The sequence below is a fragment of the Lygodium microphyllum genome, chromosome 23 (genome assembly GCF_053477565.2).
Source record: "Lygodium microphyllum isolate KBCC chromosome 23, Lygodium_microphyllum_v1.1.10, whole genome shotgun sequence".
Classification (NCBI taxonomy): domain Eukaryota; kingdom Viridiplantae; phylum Streptophyta; class Polypodiopsida; order Schizaeales; family Lygodiaceae; genus Lygodium; species Lygodium microphyllum.
In genome coordinates, this window is record NC_141157.1 from 3147134 (window position 1) to 3170342 (window position 23209).

The 23209-nt window shown below is 42.3% G+C and overlaps 1 protein-coding gene across 12 annotated transcripts in view; it reads right to left on the bottom strand.

Moving 5' to 3' along the window:
* The window catches only part of LOC148015813 (uncharacterized), a 36077-nt gene extending 16209 nt beyond the window's left edge, over positions 1-19868 (bottom strand). For 6 of the 12 annotated variants that reach the window (XR_015688053.1, XR_015688052.1, XR_015688051.1 and 3 more), the window contains exons 1-5: positions 19671-19868; positions 1125-1313; positions 908-1013; positions 666-821; positions 434-538 (exon numbers count right to left, since the gene is read on the bottom strand). Coding sequence is in view for 9 of the 12 variants with exons in the window: in XM_087663959.1 (XP_087520085.1) it covers positions 434-538; positions 666-821; positions 908-1013; positions 1125-1263 (506 nt within the window). In the remaining 3 variants the exon portion in view is untranslated. Of the gene's footprint in view, positions 1-433; positions 539-665; positions 822-907; positions 1014-1124; positions 1314-1485; positions 1758-19402; positions 19489-19569 lie in introns of all 12 variants that reach the window. The other 6 variants (XM_087663963.1, XM_087663962.1, XM_087663960.1 and 3 more) reach the window with 6 other exon arrangements.
* Positions 19869-23209: the final 3341 nt, after the last annotated feature.

Consider the following 23209-nt stretch of genomic DNA (forward strand, 5'->3'; position numbering starts at 1 on the left):
TACACTCTTGATATGGAATTCCCATCCAGGTGAATCTGCTCCAACAAAAAGTCACATAATCTGCCGAGCACTGTAGGTAACACTGCACAGTTGGCTAATATGGAAGTGAAATTCCATCTATCCTTCTGTCTTAAGCTGTTCCTTCTACAAATATTTTCAGCTACATGCAAGCATCTAACCACTAAAAATATACTCTCAATGTATGTGCTCATATGGATGATGCCTACAGTCTCCTTGTGAGCTCTTTCCTAAGAAATAAATCAGTTTGTGTGTATCAGCCAAGGCCAAAATTTTGTCTGAGTTTTGGGCAACAGATGAGCTCCAGCAATCACCAGTATATGGCTAGACTTGAAGAGTTTCATCCAATAAAAAGCAACCTAAGCACATTTACATGTTTACAAATGTAAGCCTGCTTAAATGATGAGAACAATACCTAACGAGTATTTGTTCATGGCAAGTCTCTCCCAGCAGTAAACATGGACATTTGAGTAGAATTTCTGCACACCTAGTTCTGTGCATTGTCACTGGAAACAAACCACTAATTTTCACACACACACACACAGAGAACCCTCAAGCTTGTTGCAGTCAATTAATACACGAAGAAGTCTTAGGCAGCAGACTCTAATTACAAGATCTTCAAATGGAGTAAAAATTTTGAACTATACGTTGAGTTTGCAGTGGAACAGCTTGATATTCCACTTTGGCTGAGTGGGCTCCCACTGCCAGGTTTGATAGAATAAACCAAGCCAATACCCAGGCCAACAGCCATTAGCATTGAGGCTACATAGTACAGCAGAGACCACTTGGTTATTCTGGTAGTTCTGCATTGCAAAATGGATTTGAAATTAGAATTTTCAGTGGGCTCTGATCATTTTAGACTCGCAAGGTCACAGATGAGTTGTCCCACCCATCAGCTGTGCTTCTCAAACTAAAGACGCCACTCATCAAAGCAAGAACAATCAATGGCAACACAAGTTCTTGCAATGCACGAATCATAAGCTCTCCAGGATATCCTACAAAAAGCAGATAAAAAATTTACATGTCTTACTTCAAAACACTGGTGTAGTCTTATCCCTAAACATTTCAGATAAGTTTACAGAATTTAAGTGCTTTCGAACAACCACCTATGAGCTCTATAGTCAAAGCAGAACAATTGAGCGAATAAAGACCACCACCAAGAGCAATCCCCACAGCAACCCCCAGCAATGTCCACCACAGAAGGTATTCCTTCTTGAGATACTTCCATCTGATATGCTGCAGCATGATTCAACGTCCTCCTGCCACAAAAAATCTAATTTTTTTGCTCTTCTCCCCTGTATATAATCACCAAAAGAAACAAGAGAATACCAAAATGGTATGTGACTCAACCTTTCAACAAAGCTTTATTTTGAGAAAGCACAACAAAATCATCGGCACACTTAAACAAGGGCCAAATGTTAACATCAAAAGGAGTAGATCCATCACACTTTACCCACCCTTTCTTACCTGCCAGTGTGCATCCAATAACATCAAGGTCACCAAAAAACCACCTACCCTTCATGAAACAGTAGCTTAAGTCTAACCACCAACTAAGTGTGTCATCAACATGATAGGATCATTGAGGCCGGGCGGACTAGAGGCTTCAGCCAGCTGGCAGGTTCTAGAGCCCTGAATGTCATGATTGGAAATCTACAAGCCTCACAGGGTAGCACACTTGAAAGCTGTGCTGCCAGCTCGCCTCAATGAAAAGCACTCTTCCATATTTACCACCGTAGTTGCTTGGAGTTTTGGAAACGGCAAAACAAAAGTATGTTTCTGAGTCGCAAAACGGAGTTTTGGCCCAAGGTTGAAACAACAAAATGGGGAAATGGACTTCACATCTATTTCTAGGAATATTTTAATATTAGACATTTATAAAGGGGTAATACCATTTATATGTTGAACCTCTACACCAAATCACTTAAATTCCTCAACAATATAGAGTATACATGTAACTTTAGAAAAGATTTGACAAGTATACAAGATTCTACCAAAGATTTAAGACAATAAGACTATAAAATTATTATCCATGAGTTTCAAAAACTTTCAAGATTAAGATTTAGAACTCAATATAAAAGACTGCAATATTCCATGACCCATGAATGATGATGATAGATGTCAAGATTGAAGACTCAACAATAAACAATCATGGACTCATATTATGTCATATAGACTCAAAAGATAGTACTCAATAAACAGTGCCTGAAAATAATTACAACTATGATGTATCATGTATCAGTGCCAAGACTCAAGTGATCACAATATCTCATCCAAATGCTAATGAACCATGAAAATGATCAATTAACAACACGTCTACAGAGTACAAGTCTATGAATCATGATCTATCATCTAATGAGAGTCACTCGACATCATCCAAACGCATGTCCTCGGTCTTGTCCTCCTCAGGGCTACTGCTAGAGGAAGAGGAGGTATCATTGCCGTCATCATCTTCTCCATGTAACACCCCATGCATAGTAGCATATGACATGGAAGTAGTTGCATTCCCACCGCTTCGAGTCACCACTAGCTCTGTTGCTACTAATTATACATGTGTAGCTCCAAAATGTATCCTTCACCATTGTTGTATGGTGTACCTTGCTGGAAATAGAGGAAACCAACAATAAAAGTGGAAAAAACCAACTCAAACTAGTGCAGACAGTGAAGGATGAAGAGAGGAGAGAGATTGCTCACTGGAAACACTAAAAAACAGCTGCAAATCTGAGGTAAAAGAGCTACAAATAGTATGGACAAGAATGGCAAAGGATTGGGCAATTGAAGGATGAGGGATGTAGGGTTTTAGGGTTGTGGACAACAATAGATGTGAAAGGGGGGAAGCAAACAACAACACGGACTTTGTATATGTTTGACAAAGGTCTAGCTATGACGCGAGGTCTCTCACTTTCTACTCCAACTTTGCTGTTGATCTCATGTATTCTTATGCTTTATTGTAAGTAATATAGTTAGCCACATCCTAAAATTGTGCACTCCTGCCCTATCGATCCCCAAGGTCTCTAGATTGTTGAAGTCACCTCAAAATCAACATTTGGTAGACTTCTAACCACATCAACCCAAATAGTCATTTTGGCTCTAACTTCAATCAAGGCTACGAATCCCAAATGTGAGAAAATCCATTGTTAAGCCTAACCTAGAGAGCCCAACCTGCTACAACAAACCAGCCTAATTGAAACCAATCGAGGTATACACTACTCTAACTGAAACTAGCCTTCCTTCTTAGATAGCATGGTAGATAACATGATTTTACACAAATTACCACAAGCAATTAAATTTGCAAAACCTGAAATTTAAACTATACCAATCAATCTTGGACAACCAATTTCGAATTGGATCCAAGAAGTGGGACCCCTTGCGGTATTTCTTTAACTTGTATCACTCAAAGATGAAGTACACTGAGATTTGGGTTGATCTCCTTCAACCTTCAAGACCACTTTGCCAACAAGTGTCACTCAAAGGCCAAGGGCAGTCCACCCAGGACTCTGTAAAGAAATGCTCTATCACGGAAAACAAAAATAATTGCTGATAAACAACACATTTAGGGTTAAGGTAACACAGAGACAATGAACACATTGAATAATAATGAATGAACACTAAATAGAATACAATGCTCAATGCAGCAAACATACTATGCAGTGAAACATATTGATCCCCAAATTTCCATGTCTCGAGAACCAAGGCAATGAGTATGAGTTGGAAAGTGTATCATACTCTAATGGATCTTGAAATGCAGCAAGGCAGCCTCTAAGTGTGTCTAGCAGCAACTAACCGTGATGTGCTAGATCAGTGTCAACGGATCAGTGTCAAGCAGGCAAAAGACTAACTGAAAACAGAAAACCTAGCAGAGAGATGATGATGTGGCAACTGTGATGTAACCAGCATGGACAGCAGCAGGAAGATAAAAACGCTGCAATCTGGGAGGTCACTAGTTGTAGGCAACAGCTGATCAGGCTAAACACAAGTTTTCTGGTGACGAACAACTGCAAACACAAAGATCTGATGTAGACAGCAACTGCTGGGTTGACCAGCAAATCTGTGAAGGATGGCTCAGGAGCAAGCACCCAATGGTAGAGGACAATGGTGGACAGCTTCAGCTTAGATATCCTCCACATACGGGGTATGGACAGTAAAGCTTTTAGCACTTGAAAGCTCCAAAAACAAGATTATTATTGAGTGCAGGGCAACATGTCTATTTACAGAAAGTTTGGGTCCTCCCAATTAGGGTTTGTGCTAATGAGACACAGTCACTCTCTAGAAACGCATTTCTTTTTTATAAAATATTTAATTCATTAATTAAGTGAGTTTTGAGGCTGTTTTAATAAAGCTAATGCAATTTTTAGCTCAACGTCCCCTTTCAAGCCCAAAAACTGGGACTAGAAAGTGACTAAACTAGCCCAAGCCTAAATTTTCTTTTCTTTTTTCCAAGGCATCCCACCCCAAAGTAGCCAAGGAATCAAGCAAAGGGTGCACGTTAAATGTCCAATGACCTACCAAGACTAGAGGCAATAGTTATCTTACCAAGGGAGCCCAAGTGATAACTCTAGAGAGGACAAGGCATTAGACAAAGGGTGCTCATCTGCTACCTAGTCGCCTACTAGGACCTACGAAGGTGGATGGAAGTACAGTGGACTTTGCTTCCTTTTTTTTTTAGGGCTTTTGATTGTTTTGATAGATTTATCATTAAGTGAGTGTTTTCAATCAGCTTTCATCCTATTGAGTAATATGTGCCCTTTCGAGGAGAAATAAAGGAATAATCAAACCCAAGACCTTCACAAAACAAGCAAGTTGTCCCAACCACCATGGAGTGTCAATGACAAAGAAATCTATGGAGGTTATGCAATGGAAGCAAAAAAGGAGAGGTGGAAGCAATTTAGGCAAGCTAAGCAAGCGAAACAAGCAAGAGAGATTGCCCTTGGAGATTGCCATGTGAGTTGCCACAGATATGGTGGATCCAGAGTCAACCACTCCAAAAGTCTGAAAAGGAATAAATGTGCACAGATGCATGTTTAGAAGAACATAATGCTAATGCACTGGAGTTATGCAAGAGATAATGCAAGTGATCATGCTCATGCAAAATGCTATGCAATGGTACCACCTAGACACTGCCCTCAAAGGAAAATTGTTCACTTGCCCTAACGCCCTTTTACAATGATGGTCATCCAAAGGATACAGATAATGATACAATGTACAAAATAATAAATGTCCATGAAGCAATAATTGAACCAAAATCCTGCCACCCTCAAGAGATGAAGGTTGCCCCATCTCAATGTCGAAGGAAAAGCCAGAGAGAATCACCCTCTCCCTATTATTCCGAAGTAGTAGGGAAAGTGTGCATAGTGGATCTTAATGTAGCCATGGACTAACTCGGCATGGGCATGGTAACAAAATGAAAAGCCCAATTAAGACAATAGGACGTGGCGACACATTGCCTTTGTTCAGTGCCATGACTCATGCAAGTGAATTTATGTGTGTAGCGATCGTTGTCTCTATTCACTACCACAACTTATGCAAGTGAATTTTATGTGCATGTGGCATGGCTCTAAGAACTCCATTTTTGCCACAAGTCCTACCGGAGCCAAAGTTTAAGTAATGGTTACAGCTCCGTAACAAAATAAATAAATAAATAAATGGTTTCTAAGAAAACATCGTAGTCAAAAAGAATCTTTACATGAAGCTTCCACAATATCATCATAGTGAGAGATCACATCGTCTTGTCGAGAGGTAACTCGCGAATGTGGACCAAGCCCAAAACCTCTCATGTCTCCATGAGATGAGGTGGGCCTCATGTCCTACAAACAAATCAAGCATACCCTCTGGAGTTGAGAATGATACTGACTGTGGCTGACCAATTTCAGCGTGGGTCTAGCCTCGCCACTATCCCTAATTTTGGTTGCCACCAACCTACCTCCCCTACTGGTTGTTACCCGACTGGGAAGCAAGGATCTGAGTCTTTTTGAATTGCGTGTATCTGGCCTTTGATCGACACTCATCATCAAATTGGCATACTTTGTGACAATGTTGGCTACCTCCCCTACTAGCAGTTACCCGGCTGGAAAGCGAGGATCTGAGTCTTTTTGGATTGCATGTATCTAGCCTTTGATCAACACTCGTCATCAAAATGGCATACTTTGTGACAATGTTGACAATACAAGTTTTTCTTTGGTATATTTTGCTATCCAAGTTTCAAGGATGATTGGGAATTTCCTTGGGTCTCACTAGCTTGGTCTTAGTAAGTTTTCACTTTGATTCTGTCTCTGATTTCGATTTGGAATTTCCTTGCCTTATCCTTATTGTCCCCTCTAAAAGAAACAAGAGCCCCCTCTGTGGATAAAGCACTATGAAATCGATCAAACAACCAAGCGTTGTGCAGTAACTGGCATTCAATTTCATAAAACATACACATGGTGGGTTGTGAGATCACCTACTACACAAAATGGAAGTATTTTCTAGGCAACTTGTTCAAAAACAATGTGGCCTGATTGTCAAGGGACTTAGGAGCCCCTATAGTGGAGAATTCGGTGAGACATCACCAATACTCAACCAAGTTGATCTTAAGAGTCCCAATCAATGATTTTGAAATTTTGAAGTTCATGGTCGGGATTTATACAATGGGTCCCATCCCAAGCTAAATTACAGCCAATCAAGTGCTTTCACCGCTCTAATACTAGGTTAACGTGTCATAACTATGAGTAGAATTCACATAAAAGACCTTGCATCGGCTCGATCATGACAGAGGTATTTCTGGACTTCCATGAGCAAACAACCTCTAGCGAAACAAGTTGTGGGTCAAGTTAGGATTTTAGCCCCTAGACAAGACCCCACCAGTTCTGTGAGTCAAGAATATGCCTCATTAGATTCGACCAAGTTGTATAGTTGGGCCCATTAAAACGAGTCTTATTAGTAAAAGCATGCTTGGCGAACGAGGATGAAGAATTGTAAGATGTCAAATTGTAAGGGGGATAGTAAGGATAAGGAGAAGGATAGGGTGGGTAGGTAGAAAAAGTCTGAGAAGACCCAGAGAATTGTTGGCTCAAACACAATAGCATAACCAAAAGGCCTACTAGAAATTGCCATGGAGGCAAATTGTAATATCAACTGATCAACACTCAGGTAAATAGAGGTAGAGACCCCATGTTGGATGTAACCCAAAGGTGCGTAGAATTGAGGCTCAACCTCTCCCAAAGGTACATGAGTACCACTCGAGATGGAAGGTGGAGGTTCTAAAGAATGTGGCTATATTTAAAGAATCCCCTAGTTGTTGAGCTAAAACATGTGTTACTTGCTGATTAGCCTCTTAAACAGCCCCAAAACACACTAAAAATGCTCTTATAGAGTAAAAACCCCAGAAAGGGAGCGATTCGAGAGAGTTTAGTGGAAACCCTAAAACGGGGAGCGGTTTGAGAGGGTTCAATGGAGACCCTAAAACGGGGAGCGGTTTGAGAGAGTTTAGTAGAAACCCTAATTTTTGGGGCGCTCTTCCACATCTATAAATAGACAGGCTGCCCCCATTCAGCTAATTCCATCTGTGTAGGTTTCTCACTCCACGTGCAGATTTCAGCCATCAGCCTCCTCCCATGTGGCTGTCCAGCCCTCGAGATTGCTGCCACTCCATCTGTCTTTGCTCCTACTGCTGACGCCTTCATCCATGCTAACGTCAACTGCTGGCGACATCATCATCTGCTACGATCTGATCATCCAGTCATCGCCAGCCACATCAGACACTGTTTCATGCTGCTGCTTACAGCACACTGTGCACAGTTTCCAGCCTCCGATCGGTGGTACACTGCTGCATTTACTAGTTTCCAGCCTCCAGATTGCTGTGTTTTGGTGGCCAGCCTGCTGCCATTCACTATTCAACACTCCTACACTCCGACTGGTAGTCACAGACTTGGGATCCGTCTCCGATGGATGTCACACTCCGACATTGCTTTGCCCTTGAGCACATTGTACACTCTTACATTCATTTACAGCATTCATTCACTTCAGAGTTGTGTTCTCTCTCCCCCTTCTTCTGTTTGTATTTGAGTTTCTATGTTTGAGTTTTGCGTTTAGGGTTTGAGTTTTGAGTTTCGCATTTAGGATTTGAGTTTTGCCCTCTGTGTCTGTGTCTGTCTCTTTGTGTTTCTATCGCAGTTGTACACTCTGTGTGTCCTCAATGCAAACCCTAGCAGTTCTTTTCACATGGTATCAAAACCGAGGCTCTTGAAAGAGTATCTTGCGGATATTGTGGAGAGCTAGCCTTTGTGCGAGCCACACAATACGACTCGTAACTGAATCACAATGTCCCAAACACCTTCTCCAGTTCCTATAATGTCTTATCAGGCTTCTCCATCATTGGAGGCCCTGAGACGGCATTATGGACTCGGTGAGGAGGACGACACTCCACCTTCACCAGATTTCACTAACATGACAGAGGACTTTGAGGAGTACTATTGCAACAAGTACGGTGATGTTTACACCCCTCCTACCAGTTCTGCTACCACATTCGGACCGGTTGGTGAGGCTTGTCACCTCTCCGATCATGGAGGACACACGGCATTCGGAAGTCTGGCGATCCATCTTCATCATCTTAGCCAGGTCTAATGTCAAGTTTGTACAATTCTTTTGTGTTGCATGAATCAAAACCCTCGCTTGTTTCTTCTTTTGAGGTACAGGATCCAGATGGCTTTGTGCATGTGAACTTCAATAGAGGGGGCTCACGAAGCAGATGAAATTCAGGTACATCTACAGCTTTTGTTTCATTTGAGCATGTCACACACACTTCTCACTTCCCTCCCATTCCACTCTCTTCAATATCACACCTTGATCACCTCTCATCATCTTTCCAAAACCTTACATTACACTCCACATCTGCATCACACGCCCTAGGGGTTGGATCTTCCATCTCCGCTCCTAGCACATTTTCCTTCTCCACCCCATTCTCTATCTCTTTGCACCATGGTACTTCGTTAAGAGGAATGCCACCTTTTAACACAGTGCCTCTCACCTTTCAGCAAATGAGCACACCCATAACTCCTGGGTCGACTGTGATGGGCATCCCCCTCACTATCCCTAGCTTCACATCTCCCATGACCACTCATACGCAGGGGTTTCCATCCTCAGCTTATGGTGCGTCTTCACACTCTCCTTGGGTTACACCTACGCAGGGATTCCCCTCTTCTGCTTCCTATGTCCCCATCCCACCTCCTTGGGTTCCTTATGTGGCTACCATGCCCATGCTAGTCAACCCATCCCTACCTATGGATCCACCTTGCACACTACCCGCATGCCTGGTGGGCACTCTGGGGCCCATTCCCAAGTGTATTCCACTCCCACATCCTACCCCCACTACACTTTTTCACATTATCCATCTCCGAGCACTTCCACTCCTGTTGCAACGGCCAAGAATGCTTTCACGGATAAGACACGTTTTACCGGATCAAATTTCACCACTTGGTCTAATTTCATGCAACAAGTACTTGAGTCTCAGGGTCATTGGAATCTTGTCATTGGTCTAGAGCCTATGTCGGACCCTCGACTAGCTCACCCTGATTACATCCATCAATGGAGAGCCCGCAATGCCACAGCCAATGTTGAACTGATGCGGGGATTGCTTCCTGAGTTTCACTCTCAGTTGCAACACTTTCCGCTCGCGTCAAAGCGTTGGAGTCACCTTCTCGACCACTATGCGGCTCGTGATCGTACTCGGCGCATCAATCTCGACTTTGAGCTTCAAGAGTTCTCTATTAAGGAAGGGGATGATCTAAAAGTCAAGCTGGCTGAATATAGGCGGTTACTTGCCGAGTTCGCAAATATTGGCTCTCTAAAGTCAGATGACAATCAAGTTACATTCTTATTGAATAAGTTGCTCGAAAAGTACTTCAATTTCATTCAACACATCATCTCCTAACCTTGATTGCCAACCTTCTACGAGTTTGAGTGTCAGTTCTTGCATTACGCAAGGCTGCATGATCAAGCCCACAAAAAATCCTCATCACAGCCTTACTCAAAGCAAAGGGGGTTGGTTGCCTCTTCTTTGGGAGGAAAAACTACCAGTGGCAAGAACTCGAAAGATACGAAGACAAGCCAATCAAAGGGTGACTCCTCTTCCTCAGATGGAACCAAAGAATCTAGACCTATTTGGCAGCAACTCCCTAAGAAAAACCGGTTTTGCACACATTGCCAGAGAGCAAGCCATGTGGACGAGAACTGTCGCTCTAAGGCCCAAGAACTTCCACCTAAAAAGCCTCAGCAATTGCACAGTCCAATGGAGCTACGCCTTCCGCTCCTACTTCATCTACTCCTACAGCACCCGTTGTTACTGTTGGACATGTGGCTGGAGTACAACCTCAGCAGCCCGTCTCTTTCACTACCCCTAAGGAACTAGCTGATTGGTCTGCAAGTTCTGATCCCATTGCACTTCATGCATCTATCTCACCTTCCTCTCCATCTCGTCAGGCGTTCCTTTGGCAGCGCCCTGCCACTGGATGTATGCGATGGTAGCCACCTTCTTAGACTAGTATGTCTCTAGGTCCTTTCGGATACCCTAGGTCAGTCTAGCATTCATTTTTCGCACTCTTAGAGTCAGGCCCATAGAATTCATCGTCCTTAGCTTTTCCATTCCTTTGTCTTCCGTTGCATTTACTCACACATCCACATTCATTGCATTTATTTGAGTTAGATTTTCTTTCTATTATGTTTTGCTTTGGAGCATCTCACCACTAACCTCTGTGTTTGCAAATTCTCATCTCTTTTGCAGGGTTTTTTTATTTCGGTATAGGGCTAACTTGCAGATTGCTTTGGTCCTACCTGGGCTAGAGACATGGGGATGCGCACCATGTTAAGAAGACTGCTAGGGTTTGCACTGAGGACACAGAGTGTACGACCATGACAGAAACACAAAGACACAGACACAGACACAGAGGGCAAAACTCAAACCCTAAACGCAAAACTCAAAACTCAAACACAAAAACTCAAACACAAACAGAAGAAGGAAGAGAGAGAACACAACTCTGAAGTGAATGAATGCTGTAAATGAATGTAAGAGTATACAGTGTGCTCAAGGGCAGAGCAATGTCGGAGTGTGACATCCACCAAGGACAGATCCCAAGTCTATGACCACCAGTCAGAGTGTAGGAGTGCTGAATAGTGAATGGCAGCAGGCCGGTCACCAAAACGCAGCAGTCTGGAGACTGGAAACTAGTAAACACAGCAGTGTACCACCGATCAAGGGCTGGAAATTGTGCACAATCTGCTGTAAACAACAGGCTGAAACAGTGTCTAAGAGTGTCAGGGCCTGCAATGGTGAAAACGCAGGCTGGCTGATCCTGGAGATGAGGGACAGCAGTCTGGGACAGTTTGGAGCAGTCGCCAGCAGCTGAGAGCTGTCGCCTACAGCAATGGACAGGCTGAAGATGATGTGGCTGCAATCAATGATGGCTGGACAGCAGATGGAGGCGGGCTGCAGGCTGGAAACTAGCACCAACAGCAGCAGAGGGTGTGTGGGCCGGTGTAACCTGCAAACAAGGATGATGGCTGAATGGGGGCAGCCTGTCAATTTATAGATGTGGAAGGGCGCCCCAAAAATTAGGATTTCCACTAAACTTTCTTGAACCGCTCTCCGTTTTAGGGTTTCCACTGAACTCTCTCAAACCGCTCCCCGTTTTAGGGTTTTACTCTAAAAGAGCATTTTTAGTGTGTTTTGGGACTGTTTAAGAGGCTAATCAGCAAGTAATGCATATTTTAGCTCAACACACCGTTCCTTTCATGGTTTCATCATTCGAGGAGTGCTTGCACTTCTTCCAGCATGGCGGTTTCCCCTCTCGAGGCAGATCGTGCAGCATCTCTCTCGATGCTATCATGGCGGTGACTTCTACCTTGCTCTTCTAGCGGGATGCTTCATCCACTTCCTCTTCTTTCATTCCTTATGGTTCTCAGCACCATCCAAAGACCAACATCAAGCTCCTCTTCCTTCTTCGGCATTTATATCCACGTTGAGAGGGGATTCCTACCCTTCTTGGTATTCTACAGGCTTCAGCACTTTGTCTTCGACATCGGCTTTTTTCCCCTGTTGTATGTTACCCTTTGCATTGCATGATTTCGTCATCTTTGTACTAGGGTGCTTGGGCAAGTGAACAATTTCTCCTTGAGAGACACTGTCAAGTGGCACCTACTACATGAGCAATCTTCAGCATGTAACATACTTTGCATCTCATTGTGCAGAGCACCACTTGAGCGGATCCTAAGTTGTTTCCACCCACATTGCAATCTCCTTTGCATTAGCATTGTCTAATTTGGGCACTTCAAAGTATGAAAACCCACTTGGTCAGCGGTCAAGTGAAAACCTTTGTATAATGTAGCATGACTTTCCTTTGACCTCACCTAGCAAAGATTTGTGGGCACGTTGCTCGCCCCAGATCTCAAGCTGGCCACTTTCTACCCTGCTATACTCCATCATTCCTTCGTCACCAACACCCTTGGCAGTCTTTCATGGCACCCTTTGTGCAATGCCTTGGTCTCTTAGAAGGGGTGGGACATTTTGGGTTAGGCAAGAACCTCCTCATTCCCTTGGGTTTCAACTTGGGCCCTAAGAGGGTGTTAAGCTATATATGATCTTTAGCCAGCTAATCTCACAATTAATTGCTAATTTCTTCTGTTCTTAAGTCTCAACAGCCCCAAACTGAAATTCAAATTTATTAAAAACACAAAACTCGAGGATTTTGGAAGGAAATTTGGCTTAAGTCCTATAAAAGGAGATTATGGGCAGGCCACTCTTTCATCCTGCATTATCTCCATGATCATCACTTTCATCACTAGGTTCAATTGCCCTTGCCCTTACCATCATCAACATCAGTTGCATCTGCCATCAGCCCACCATTCCTACCAGTCCCCCAACATCATCACCCTCATGCACTGGAGAAAGAGACTATTGCTGGTGCTGCTATACAGCACATCCATGCTGCCTTGCTGCTGGACATCACCCCATCAACTGCGTTTTCTGTTAGCCTTCACGTTTTTCCTCCCAACTGCCTGAGATTCACCAGACAGCTGCATTTTGCAGCTTCCTACTACCATGCCACCAGTTCATCGTCATCCAGAGCTGCATTCTGGACTCAGCATCCTCAATCCATCAAAGAGCTGCTATGTTTTCAATCTCCAGTGCTCTTCCTCAGTCTCAGTGACATCTACAGCCTCTGGAACTGCTGCATTCAGCTGCTCCTTATTAACATGCTGCTTTAAAACCATCTACTTCTCCATTCGGCATCAAGTTTGGTTCGCTGCGCTTGCGATCTATTAGACTACGGCATACTCCTTCCACATCCCTCAGCCCATTCCCTGGAGAGACAATGGCTGTTGGAAAGCCTTTCGCTCCTTGAGCATCCCTTGTATCACATACCTCCATATACCTTGTTTGTTCAACGAGTCTCGTTCCATTCTTCATTTCCAATTTCATTTGATAGATGCATGTTGTTTGTACTATGTGTTCTCTATGTGAACTCTAGCATATAAGCATCACGTGTTTGAGATGCCAAATAGGGTTTCTTGGCACCTTATATAGGCTATTTGTGGTACATGACTCTGATATAGCAAAAGTTGAGAAGACTTGCTTGAGCACCTCACCAAAGGAATCCCAAAAGGACTTTATAGAGTTGCATACATATTTCTAACAAAACGGCGATGAGCCTGATCATAAAAATTTTCACTCTCCATCAGCATGGCCATGAAGCCAATTATAAAGCTGAGTGTGAGAGGGGAGTGTCCCACAATTTTGTGAAAAACTGTTGTTTTTAAGTCTCCTCCCCCCTTCCATAGAAGTGGGAAACACCCCGAAACGCCCCTTGGGAGAAGTTGAAATGCCGAGACAGAGAGAGCCGGGCCTGAAACGTGTTTCCCCAGCCAATACATTTCCCCTTTTGGAAAATAGCTGCCACATGGCGTTTCGCCTTAGGAACAGACTGCCGCATTTCCCCACACAAGTGAAAGGTTTTTGGTTAATTGGCTTGCTTTTAGAAATACCATAATCACAGTTATTTATGTCTTGTTTTGAATGTTTCATCTAAATGTCTCGCTTAGTCTCTATGTTTTATTTTAATCATGACGTCCAAATGTTTCAATAATAAATGTTTTAATGTTTCGTTTTTAACTACATTTTGTTGTAGTCATGTTGTCCAAACGTTTTTTTATAGTAAACGTTTTAATGTTTCGTTTTTAATCTTGAACATTATTAATAATAAAGTTTAAACATTTAATAGTCCACGTTTTTAAGTTTCATTTTAAAGGGGCTGCGTGGCACGACCCAGCTCCAAATGTATTCAAAGATATCGAGATCAATTCATTTCTTTCACGAATCAATCGTGATAGTCGTGATGCTCCAAAGTCCAGGGCCTAGGCTTCGTAACAGAATCCAGATCCTCTCTCTCTCTCTCTCTCTCTCTCTCTCTCTCTCTCTCTCTCTCTCTCTCTCTCTCTCTCTAAATTTTAAAGAAACAATCTGTCACTCAGCCAAAACTGCATCAATAGCTCTCTGTCTCACCTCTATACAGCAGTCTAGACTCCACGTGCCAACAAAGTTCTCTTATTAGCATCTCTCTCTCTCTCTCTCTCTCTCTCTCTCTCTCTCTACCACACCACAGACTGACAATCTGCTTCCCAACAAGCTCCAGTTATGAGCTGAACAGTGAAAACAGACCTAGGACTGCCTAACTTCAATTATGAGCTAGGAACTTAAAACAGACCTAGAACTACCACTAGCAACTCTCTCTCTTTTTTTTTTTTTTCCGTAAAAGGTAATTGTATTAATTACGAAAAAAATACAAGATTACTTGATTACAAGATACATGACGACAATCCAAGCCATCATGTGAAGAGGTGCTAAGTACTACAAGTTACAATTTCATGGCAAGGATGCGGAGGAAATTGCCATATGCCAAGGACGGAAGTCCTCCGTAGAGAGCAACTCTCTCTCTCTCTCTCTCTCTCTCTCTCTCTCTCTCTCTCTCTATCTCCAAGTCCATCTGCAGACCTCTCTTTCTCTTTCTAACATATTTTAATCATAGAAATAAAGTAATTATTATACCACAGTCAATAATCAAATCTGTCATAAAGTTTTAAAAATAATGGAGTAAGGGGTAACAACTAGGTCTAGAAACATTATAAATATGCACTTCAGCTTTGCACCATGCCACCCAAGGCTAGAATATCCAAATCAACCATCAAGCTAAGCATCCACCTCTCTCTCCCTCTCTCAGCCCAAAGCTTTCTCTTCCTCTCAAAATATGAATCCTGAAGCTGCTGAAGCCTTTCTCAATGAAACTAGCACGAAGAAGGAGAGAACCCAAGCCAAATATTGGTGGGATCAAGTGAAGATCTTATGCAAATACAATAATAAGAAAGGTGGTGCTAGATGGTGGATGTCCCATTACAATGGCATTGAAAAAGGTGGATGAGTAGAAAGGGTGCCCATCTACTTGGTCTCAGTGGAACTGGGATTAAGGCTTGCGCCAATATCCCTATGCAGGAGCGGTTCTAAATGGACAAAGAGCACAGAATGTTTCAAGAATCGAGGACTCCTAGCAATCCCTTTGCTATTCCAACATCAAGGCAACCCACCAACGCAACCTCTGAACCTCATGCACATGGAGACGGAGGAAGCCAATCTTCTTTCTCTAGTGGAGGTGCTTTTAATATACATGGAACTGCAACATCTTCTCAACCAGCCTCTCGAGGTAAACAAAATACTTTGTTTACTTCTTGGCATCCCCAACGCAAGGCCCAAGTGGATGCAGCAGTAGCCCATCTTTTTTATTCTTGTGGGATTCCTTTTAATGTTGTGCCATCTCCGTTCTTTAAGGAGATGGTGAGAGAGATTGCTCAATTTGGGCCCACCTACACCACCCGCATATGATGGCCTGCGGGAAAAGCTTCTTGAGGATGAGCCCTTGAGAATTAAAGAGGCCATACAACCAATAAAGCAAAGGTGGAGCATATCATTGCTAGGTGATGGATGGACAAATGTGTGCAGTCATTCTTTGGAGGGAGTGCTTGGAGCTTGTCATGGCCAAGCACTTTACATTAAGTCCATAGAGTGTGTCCACGACAGAAGACAGCTCATGTCTTATGCGAGCTGAGTGAGGCTGTGGAATATGTGGGACCACAAAATGTTGTTCAATTTGTATCAAATGGAGAGGCCACCAATAGAGTAGCAGGTGGCTTATTGAAGAGCAAGTATCCTCCTATCACATGGAGTCCATACATGGCACATTGTCTCAACAATTTGTTAAAGGACATTGGTGCTTTGCCATAGGTAAAAACCATTATCACTATAGGTAAGGAAATAATGACATTCATCACTCGTCACCATTTCTCATTGGCATTATACAAGAAGTTTGCAAAAAAAAGAGATGTTGTATGCAAAGACCAGATTTGCATGTAGCTTTTTAATGATTTGCCATTTGTGCAACATGCAACTGGCATTGAAGCAAATGGTGGCTAGTCCAAAATGGGAGGGTTGGCCTACTTCTCACACAGCTATGGCACCATTGTGCTATATACCACCATCATCCAAGAGGATTATTGGCCAGAGGTGAAACGTTTACTTCTTCTATGCTTGCCCATTGTGAAATCGTTGTGTCATGTGGATAGTGATGTTTCCTATCTTGGGAAGATTTATGAGGCAATGGATCATATGATAGAAAACATCCAATCCATTGAGACAGATAATGCTAGATTGCAAGAGATTGAAGAGCTTGCAGTAAGTAGGTGGAATCAATAGTACTCTCCATTACATTGTGCAGCTTATGCATTGGATCCTGAGTTCCAACACAAGGGAAAAAGTTCTTCAAGCAGATGCAGAGGTGGTGTAAGGTTGGAATTCAACTCTTCAGAAGTTGATTCCTACTCCAGAGGAACGTAGATTAGTGAAAGATCAACTTGTAAACTTTCATAATCAGGAGGGAGTTTTTGGGTGGCCTGATGCTCAATGTGATAGGTAATCTCACCTACATTTTTAAAATCTTTATGCGGCCATTCTTTAGTATTATAATTTGAATCAATAAGGGATTCTTTTCTCAATTTTGTATTTATTTGGCAAATTCCATGGTGCTGCTATGACTTGGTGGGAAGACTATGGAGCAGACTCACCTAAGCTTCAAAACTTGGCTATCAAGATTCTTAGCCAAGTTTGCTCATCATCAACACTAGAGAGGCTTTGGAGCACCTTTAGTCACATCCACACAAAGAAAAGGAATCGCTTATGTTTGTTGACAAAAATGAAGTCAGAGTATTCTCGAGACGTGTATATAAGCTTTCGTAAAAGTGAGCACGATTTTGGGTTTGTGCAAGATGCTCGTGATGAGGAGGAGGAGGATGAAGAGGATCTACCTACAGCAACTAAAGATTGTGAAATGGATGAGGAAGAGGGAAACGGAGAGGAAGAGAACTATGAGATGATAATTAGTTATCAATAATTTTCTTTTTGCATTATGCACTTATTTAGAATTGTTTCTTCTTTGCAATTAGCATATGAATTATGTTTCAATATATCCTTGTACGCATCAGGAAGCTCCTTTTAGCTTATGCCTTCTGTAGAACTCTTTCAAAACTTGGAAATTAGAAAGCTTTGATTTTGAGTATGAAACTTGTAATCTATATTGTAACTTCTAAACACCTAGGCTCTAACCTCTCTCTCTCTCTCTCTCTCTCTCTCTCTCTCTCTCTCTCTCTGTGCACTCCTGATGATGTGGCATTTCCGTTTCCCCCTCCTCGAAAATTGCAGTTTCCGTTTCCCCATTTCCCTTAACTATGTCCCCTTGACTGTACCAATCAGAGTTGGCCTTTCTAAGAGAATCAGAGACAAGACAATAGATAGACCAATATGTTGGACCAAAGGTTTCCATTGCCTGTGCTTTAGTCCATATCCCAAACCTGGGGTGTGTGTTTGATTACCTGAAGAAACTTGCTGCAAAGAAAGAGAGTGTCAAGAAATACAACTGAGAAGAGGGCCGAGGAGGGGATATGCAGCTTGGGACAGCAGAGGAGGGGGCATGGCAGGCAGCATGCTGCCACAGTGGGCAGTGGGAGGGAGAGTGGCTGCGAACAGGGGTGGCAATGGCAGCACTTAAGACTAGCAACAAGGGCGAGGCAATGGTTAAGTCATGTCTTACTCTATTCTAATGACTGGGTTGAAGCTAAGCCTTTCTTCCAAGTAATAGACGTAGCATCAATTCCCTTTACACAATGAAACATTCCACTTCTGCAAGAACGTATCAATGACATTATTATTGCTATGTTTTTACTTCCCGTGTTAATCAAAATCTGACCATTTGTGTCAAGAGTTTTGTATGCATTTGAGCCACTTTAGCCATATGATTTTCCAAGCATATAATGTTACAGACAAACAGAACTAAATGGCAAATCAACCTTGCATAGTCATAAAGAAAATGTGCATCAACATCTAACACTTTGGCTTTAGTGCTAGAGATAGCCTTTTGGCAAATAGATACACAGATGCACACTAGTACTTTTTTATTCTGGCGCACACTTTTGTCCATGAGAGGCTGGATGAAACAGCTTAAGCAACAAATCCAATACACCCCTGCTTGCTACGAAGAACCCCAAAAAACACTTCAACTCTTTGCCTGATTTTGGCCTTTGGTTAAATAGGTGCATGACGGACCAATTTCTGCTTGCAATAAACTATGCAAACAGACCCAAGAAAAGTGGGAATCATAGAATTGAAATAAATGAACAGGATGGAACAATTAAAGAACTTCACAATACACACTCCTTGAGCATCTGCAAGCTCTAAAAAATCAGGCTCCTTTTCGTTCAGACTCGCTTCAAAACTTCCGCATACATGTTGAGGATGTGTAAAGCCTCGAGAATACCCCTATTTGTCTTGTCCTCTCTGACCTTAGAGGGTAGTGGTTCATATATAGGAAGTGCTTGCCAAATGAAACTTAAACTCACATGCATCACAACTCCTGCTTGCCAAATGAAACTTAAACACACTCAACTGTTTCTGCTTCTCTGGTGTAAGAGGCTTTTGAGTAAGCAAGTTTTTTTCCCCACGCAGACATACTCTCTGACAACTTAAGCCATGCCATGCTATCCTTGGGCCATGTGCTCTAAAGCATTCTAATGCATTTGCCTACAGCCCACTAATGTCGATGTTCGAACATCCCATCTGACTTCAACGTCCTTTTACTCAACCCTATATGCCAGGATCAGCCCATAACCGTTCCTTTTCTACCACTTCCAGTCTCAAATCAGCTCCCAGGACAGACCAGATCCGTGCCCCAAAACGCACCTCTTCCTGTAAGTAGTCACTTGGGAGTCTCTTGTTTGGTAAACATGCGCTCAAAGCATAATTACTGGAAATGTCCTGAAACTCAACTATTTTGCGGTTTGAATGTTTCCATTTCCGTTTCTGTTCCCGATTCTGTTCGTGCCTTTGTCATCCCTGTAGTTACTGAAAACTCCCTGAAAATGCAAAATTTTGTCGTTCATTCTTCTCTTTCTGTTTGCCCGTTTCCCATAACTACGCCTCAAAGAATCACCTACCTCTGTAGCAGATTGCATTGATTATCTGGCCTTGTCTACGGTTCCCTTGTCTACGCAACCTTGAGATAATCAGGAGCTTCCAAAAGGGAGAGAAACCATACCGGAGCAAGAGACTGAGGGCACTGCAGCAAAGCGGCAAAGCAGCGAAGCAGCACGCTGGATCGAAGTCTGTGCCTGGTCAGCGCGCATGCAGGATTGCTGCACACACAGACAGCCACAGCCAACCCCACAATAAGACACGTGCGCAGAAACTGGGAGTTAGATTCCAAAAGCAGCGGATCATTCTCCAGACCCTACAAAAGCAGACGTCTACTAATACACGTACTTGGATTTTATTTCTTCCTTAAAAAACTTAAAGAAAGTTTGTACAATTAGAACTTAAGTCGACCTGAAGACACTCTTATTAATCTTATCATAATTGATCGAACATCTTTAAAAACTCAAAACAAGAGCTTGTCTCTACAGGCTCTTCGCACATGAATGGCACCTCAATAAATGTCCAACTTTTTGACCATTCTCATGTGAGAGATGCATGAGTCATGATTACATCACATAGGCATTGAAAATAGAGGAGAGTTGGCCAAAGGGTGACATCATTTTCTTTATTATATCATTAAAGAGAGGTTCTCAAATGTCATTTTGAGCCATGAAATCTTTCCTGAACTTGGCAACTTTTTTCAAACATATACCATACATACATACATATATACATACATGTGTGTGTGTGTATGTGAGAATGTGATTCTCTCTCTCTCTCTCTCTCTCTCTCTCTCTCTGCGTGTGTATGTGTGTGTTACCAAGAGACATTTATTGAATCAATAGCAAAATGTACAGTGAGGTTTCATACATTCGATTAACATACTTGACATTATTTCATCATATTATCATATACCTTGCCAACAATATTTTAATGACTCGAAATATGAACATCGAAAGGAAAGAGAGTGCACAAGAGTTTGCAAAGAATTTTGAATTAGAAATATTGAGCAATATACAAAGACTAAGATTCCAAGAAAGCACGTCAGGATAGGGGTAGTGAAGCAAATTGGTACACACAATCCAAACATGGCCATGTATTAGTAAGGACTATAAACAAACTTGCATCACAAGTGTCAAAGTTAACTATTGGTTGCCATCCCTTTTCGCCCATATACACGATCACCTTTGTGGAGTCCATGTCAAGTATATTGTTGGAGGTTTGCTATTGTAGATTAAGAGTAGTGTCCTTGGTGGAAGCTATCAACAAAACAAGTAAAAGCATAGAAGCTCTGATATTTGGAAGACATCAAGGGTATATAAATAGGTTGGGGAGGAAGAGATAGATGAGTGGACCATCCTTTATATAAGGGTCATCAGTTATAACTAAGTGTTATATTCATAGGTTGCTACAAAAGGTACATGGGTAATTACAAAGCGTGGCTATGTAGGGCTAGAGTGAGGAATTAGGCACTCAAAGTAGCAATAATATGTTGAAATATCCTTGCATAAACCATGCCATGTCTATGTATTAGCATGTGGAGGTGTATGGGCATACCATATCTTCATGTATGTCATGTAGATGCACAATAGTGTATTTAAAGTGTTTAGCATACAATACATGTCAAGTGCATGTGCAATAGTGTGAGTTGCCCGCCCATCGGCTTTCCAGGCACTCTTTTAGCAGTCTATCGAGAAACAAATCTAAGCGTCGCTACCCGGCACTCCCAAGGAATGTTTCGAGTTTTGTCGCCTAGGGTTTCTCGAATCCACCTCACAACGGAACGTTCACGACCGAACCCACTAGGATCGACCTGAAATTCGTGTTCCTAGTTGTCAAGGTCTCCTGTTAGCATTCTAGCGTCGGGTTTTGGACATCCTACTTTACGTAGAGATACCCAATCCGAAGTAGACCCATGCCGCACTTGGTTCAAAGAGAATGGAAAACGAGAGGGATGCGCTGCTCAACCTCTCTGCCCATAGGGCATATTCCCATTCCGGTCCCCTAAAATGACATGAATCGGGTTCTAACCTAACAATACCTAAAAGTCAAATGACGTTATAAACTTACGAGAAGCCTCCCAGTTCTCTGGGACCACCCTGCCGTAGGACAGACCCGTCAGGGGTTTCGCCCACCCACTTCCCTTAATAGCTTTAGTTTTCTAATTAGGTCCTACCACATTTATGTGTGACACTTAAAACCAGCTTCATTAATTAAGCCTTTTAGGGAACAGGATTCGTTCGCATAACTTATAGCACAGACACGAAAACAGAGTAAGCAATCTATTGACAAACAAGATCAAACAAGTTCCTTAACTTATCTTCAAGTTAATCTTTGTCTCCCGCCCATACAGGAGAAATTATGTATCGCTTCTGTCCAATAGAAGTATCCCTTCTGCCCTGCAGAAGTAACTGGTCCAATTCACATGGCACCACAAACTCAATCCTTTATCTAGAATAGGATCTCCCAACATGCCCAAATGTTGGGGGCCACGGAGGTCTTCAACTCCATTCTAGACCTAGCAAGGGGTATCCAGAGCTCCAACTGACCCGCAAGCTGTCTAGGAGAGAAACATCATTCACGTGGTTGGCCTTTTCACCACTCGACCTTCGGCCCATGAATCGAGCAATGCCCTCTCGGGTTAATACGCGGTGCGACCATGGAGGTGATCCACCCGTATAATATATCATTCCTTAATTAAATCCTTTAAGAATCAAGCACAAACAAGGCATTCTGCCTAATATCATTTTCCAAGAAAACATTCATTTATTCCCATGGCAACTTGTCATCACAGACCCTTGCCATGCATTTACCATAAATCACAAGCACTTGGAATAATCATCCAAACAACAACTAACAACCAGTTGAATATAAAAGCATTTTAGGATGTTGCTCGATCAATCAACAAAACCAATTGCATTCTTTCCAAAACAATGCAAGAGTAGATGATATAATATTTTCCATTGCATATTTGCTCTCCCCCTTGGGATCTAAGAGCAATACTATGCAAAAATGTTCTTAACACTTCCTTCCTTCGGCTAGGGCATAGGTTAAGGGTTCAAACACTATTCATGATGTAAGTTCTATAGGTCACTTACCTTGATTTGTAACCCAACCCTGGATTTGGATTGGCAAAAGTCATCATTATTCAACGGATCTCAAGACATCCTAGTTTTAACCCTTATGATCAATTTCTTGTACTAGCTCTTAGTTAAGTCATGAGGCAATTAGAAAATTATCCTCATATATCAAACATGTTATAGGCATAACGTGTGAATACTTAATAAGATAAGTGCAAGATGATCTCAAGTAATTAGACTCCAATAGGCCATGCATTGAGCTAGAATCTAGTTTTTCTTAATATTCGGGCTCTTAGGCTAAGTACTTTTGAAGTATCTAACTTTAAACTAGTACTTTCTATTCATGATTCTCAATGTCATATTCTTTTAGTAATTATTCTATTTATAACCCTTGACTATACTTTAATCTAGCACTTGTATGCCCAATCTTTTAATGTCGTTCTTTTTTACGACTATGCCATTCATAACGCTTGACTAATTCTTCCTTGTAATTGCTCTACTAGCAAATAAGTCATATGTAACTAGGTGCAATTATCTTCCCTTGATATATGCACTTCGCAAACTCCATCTTCCGAGTAGGTGA